The 4,277-nt window shown below is 30.2% G+C and overlaps 1 protein-coding gene across 1 annotated transcript; it reads right to left on the bottom strand.

Annotated features, from left to right (window-relative positions):
- Window positions 1-1,001: 1,001 nt before the first annotated feature.
- Window positions 1,002-4,043, bottom strand: LOC118200155 (uncharacterized). Its single transcript, XM_085811531.1, has 2 exons — window positions 3,853-4,043; window positions 1,002-1,491 (listed from the first exon to the last, which is right to left on the bottom strand). The coding sequence occupies exons 1-2, from the start codon at window positions 4,033-4,035 to the stop codon at window positions 1,075-1,077; spliced, it is 600 nt and encodes a 199-aa protein (XP_085667657.1). The 5' UTR covers window positions 4,036-4,043; the 3' UTR covers window positions 1,002-1,074.
- Window positions 4,044-4,277: the final 234 nt, after the last annotated feature.

Genomic DNA, 4,277 nt, shown 5'->3' with positions numbered 1-4,277 from the left:
CTATTTGCCAATATTTAAATAGCATTTTCTGCATTTATATTTTGTATTCGCATCCTTTTTTCAGTTTCATAATTAATACTTATTTTCTCATTTCGTAGACACCAAACACTGCTCAGGAGTGGAAAGCCATAGAAGAAGCTTTTGCTGAAAAGTGGAACCTGCCACACTGTGTTGGTGCCATCGATGGAAAACACGTTATGATAAAAGCACCAGCAGGGGGTGGCAGCACTTTTTACAATTATAAAAGTTTCAACAGCATTGTGCTGATGGCATCAGTTGATGCAGATTATAAATTTACATTTATTGATGTTGGATGTAATGGACGAATATCAGACGGAGGAGTTTTTGCCCAAACAAGTTTATTTTCGATGCTAGACAATAACTTGCTTGATCTGCCCAGCCCAACACCTTTGATTCCAGGTAGTGAGCCTGTGAATTATTTTATGTTTGCAGATGAGGCGTTTCCTTTGAAATGTTATCTGATGAGGCCATATCCTGGTAAAAATATCTCTCCTCAGCAAAGGATTTTCAATTATCGATTGTCCAGGGCAAGGCGTGTTGTTGAAAATGCATTTGGGATATTATCAAATAGATTTCGTATCTTGATGCAACCAATACAGCTGCCTCCTGCGACAGTTGATAAAATTGTTTCTGTATGTTGCTGTTTGCATAACTTTCTACGAGAAAGACCGTCCAGGCAATTGTATACACCAAGAGAACTAATCGATCATGAAGATGAGGACTTTAATTTTATACCTGGATCATGGCGAAATGAGGAATCGCTAAGTAAGATGAAATCCCTGTGTAAACAAAATGGTTATAACACAGGGTCTGCTGAAGCAAGGCTAATGCGAGAAAAAATTTGTGATTATGTAAATAATGAAGGAAAAGTTGCATGGCAAGATAAATTTATAAAATATTATTAATTTCTCAATATATGTTATTCAATTTATGTTCCCTGATTTCTCAATATGTGTTATAATAAAAGATAAAGAAATAAAGATTATTTATAAGTATTTTTATTTTATGTTACAAAATAATGTGGTAAGTAATAAATATATCTAAGTTTCTTATTTATTCTGTGTTGTTCATGGAATCTAATACATTTTGTTCTGTCTGTGCATCTGTGAGAATTTGGTATATTTTATATTTTGTGTCTGTGAGGAGTTGAGGGTCACGGATTAGACTTAGTTCGGAACCAACAAAGGAACCGAACTGTGTAAATGTATTTGGAGTAGTGTTTTTTGATTTTAATATTGTAGAAATTTCTTCCAGTGTTGTTGTGGCTGCTGTGTAAATGTGATCGTGTTTCTGTTTTTTGTTTGAAGTTGTAGTGTTTGATGTGTGTCTTTTTAGCTGTGGTAGTGTTTGTGTATGACATAGTTCTCTCTGTGTCTCTTCAGTGTCTTCAAAATCGTTCATGTCAAACATCTCCTCAGAATGACTGGTAACTTCTGCACTTCTTTCTTGTGTACTAGTATCATTAAAATCCTGAAAATTAAAATAACACTTTAATTTTTACTATTACAGCTATCATTCATTCATATATAACAAATCATAATTAACAAGCTATGGGAAAACATGCAGAAATAAATATTTATAAGGATAATGAATATATTTCCTAAGCTTGATTTTTCAAGAGATATCAAAGTTGAATAGTCAAATATCTTGAATAAGAATACGAAGAAACCTCGTAATTCTGCTGTCTAAGTTGTAGCGTATTTGGTATCAATAAAAACATGCAATACATATATTTAAAAGAAAATATATAAGAAGTTAATGCTTATGTTTAAGTATGTTAAAAGTAACAAAATATTGACTAACTTATGTCTGATTTAGCTGTGAATATAAGTTTATCATTGAAAATTGTGTATATATATATATATATATAATTTATATATATATATATATATATAAACTGAGAAGAAAGCAAAGCTAATAATTACTACAGTAAAAAGAAATAATTTGAGTGTTTTTAAAAGAACAGTATCTGTGCATGTACATCCCATATTTTTATAACTTTTCAATGTGAAGCGGAGTTGGACTTCATTTACTTGTAAAAACTTGAACAATATGAGTAAGATTTTGATAGTAATAATTACTTAAAATGCAATAAGAATTCATGTTTCTCTATTAATATTTTAAAATTAGAGGTAGTCACATATTATCTCAACCACCTTAATAAAAATGGCCATACTCTGCACATAAAAATTTCACAGGCAACCTTGTTCATAAAAATCCTTCAGTCAAGCAATGTTTCAATTGTTTATTTTTGTTGTATTTGGAATTCTAATGATTTTGACAGACATCGTAATTTTTTTTTGGGAGTTGGGAACCTTTAACTTACTTTTAAAATATCACTTGTGGAATCTGCCAGCAATGGAAGAAACTGCAGTAAAAATTCTGCAGAATATAGTATTTTGTCACAAAACCGTTAACGCAAACAGCGATGAGATGTGTTTGGTAAACAGTTGATGTGCAGTACAAGTTTATGCAATTTATTGGTTTTTTAAGTGAAAACAGATCACTGTGTACATGGAGAAAAGAATAACGCTAAAAGTTAGAGAAGTATTTTGCAAATTCATAAGTGTTTTATTTTTTAGTACTTAACATATTAGCGTAATCACCTCAAGTTTGGCAAATTTTTATAAATGAAAAAGAATGAGGGTAATGTTGCTTGACTGAAGAAATGTTTATGAGCATGGTTGCCTAAAGTATTGTTATGCTCATGGTCGACAGATTTTAGCACATTCTGGAAATTTAAAAGAGCTTGTACTAAAGTGCTTGTGATAACATGTAAGAACCTATTTTTTAATGTATCATATAATTTTTACTTAATAATTAAAATTCATGTTTAGATTTTTCGGCTTTTTTCGGTAGATCGATAATACTTTGCTGACTTACTATCAGATATTTGGGAATGGTTTTTTTAAAAAAAAGTCATAAAAACCACTAACTTGTACCAGTAAGTAAATTTTACCTTTACATTTATAAAGACCACCAAATATGTGACAAGGTGGTTGTGTTAATGCATGAGTACCAAAATAGACTTACGAAGAGAAATTTAAGTACCTTAACTCTCATTTCAAAATAAATTACATATGCTTTTCTGGATGTTAGACTAATTGATTAAGACAACGCAATTCAAGGACTATCTGCCTATAGAGAGGGATGCTTCATAGAAGAATTTTTAGGGAAAAATGGCTCGTATCCATGTTCTGCATAGGAAAAAACAAAAACCAACCTTACAGTCAGCTTATTTGCTGGCATTCAAACACTGGTCAAATTACCAGTTATTTAGCAGTTTTACTGCTCAGCTATTTTGGAAATTATCAATAGAATATCATTCATTGGAAAAAAGATTAGGTCTTCATATAAATTCAAAATATAACTTCTACTAACTCTGACACTTCTGATTTTAGAAATTAAGCCCTGGTCCTATCCACTTTTACCTATACTTTAATGGGTATTGCACCTATACTTTAATGGGAAATGGGTTTATTTTTAAGTAAATGAGCTTAAGAATAGTCTTTAAATATAAAGATTTCATTTAAGAAATTAAATAGCACACATAGTTGTAAAAGGATAAATAAAATAATACTTTTGTACTGAAGTTATATAGAAATTGCTGTGAGTGTGCACTTTTGCAGATGACCCATCTGCTGCATGAGCTTGAAGATTTGGCTAATATAATTTACACAGCTAAGTATGTATAACAATATTATTTTATTTATCACAAAAACTGTTAAAGTTTTGCCTATATTAAAAACAATTCTATAAATTTTCAAATAGTAAAGGGAAATTATTCACTTTATAAGCCAAATTATATAAATTTAGAAAGTAATCATTTACCAAAGAAGTCACAGTATTCCTTAAGGACACGACATCACTTAAAAATTGTAACGATGTGTAAAACTGCCATGCCGATTTGTACTGCATGGCAGTGCTTGCACCAGATGTATAATTTTTTTTTCTCTTTATGTTTCTCCTTTGTAAATTGAGTACGCAGGTTACTCCATTTTTTTTAAATTTCATTTTCTGGAACGCATATTTGTGTGCTTAAGTCCTGAAATGTTAAAATAACCATGCTTCAGAAAAAGTAAATAACTACTGTGCTTTAAATGATAACCTTTACTATTAAATAAATAGACAATAATGTTATGAAAACCGCAACAATATGAGTAAAAAGTACTAATACAGAATAAAGATTACTATAGTAGAAAGGAATAGTGTAATTTCAATACAAAAATTTCAAATAAGAAATATAAATATGCAAA

The sequence above is a fragment of the Stegodyphus dumicola genome, chromosome 1 (assembly GCF_044657685.1).
Source record: "Stegodyphus dumicola isolate Sdum_Otavi_A_Nest chromosome 1, ASM4465768v1".
Taxonomy (NCBI): Eukaryota; Metazoa; Arthropoda; class Arachnida; order Araneae; family Eresidae; genus Stegodyphus; species Stegodyphus dumicola.
Note: the sequence above shows the minus strand (reverse complement) of the source record. Positions and strands in the feature narration are given on the sequence as shown.

What these genes read in the sequence shown, in the direction of transcription:
- LOC118200155 (XM_085811531.1), bottom strand. Translation starts at nt 4,035, where the DNA reads ATGAAATTTAAAAAAAATGGAGTAACCTGCGTACTCAATTTACAAAGG. An exon ending in GGAATACTGTGACTTCTTTG is followed by an intron (nt 1,492 to 3,852) that starts GTAAATGATTAC and finishes TTTAATTTTCAG; the next exon opens with GATTTTAATGATACTAGTAC.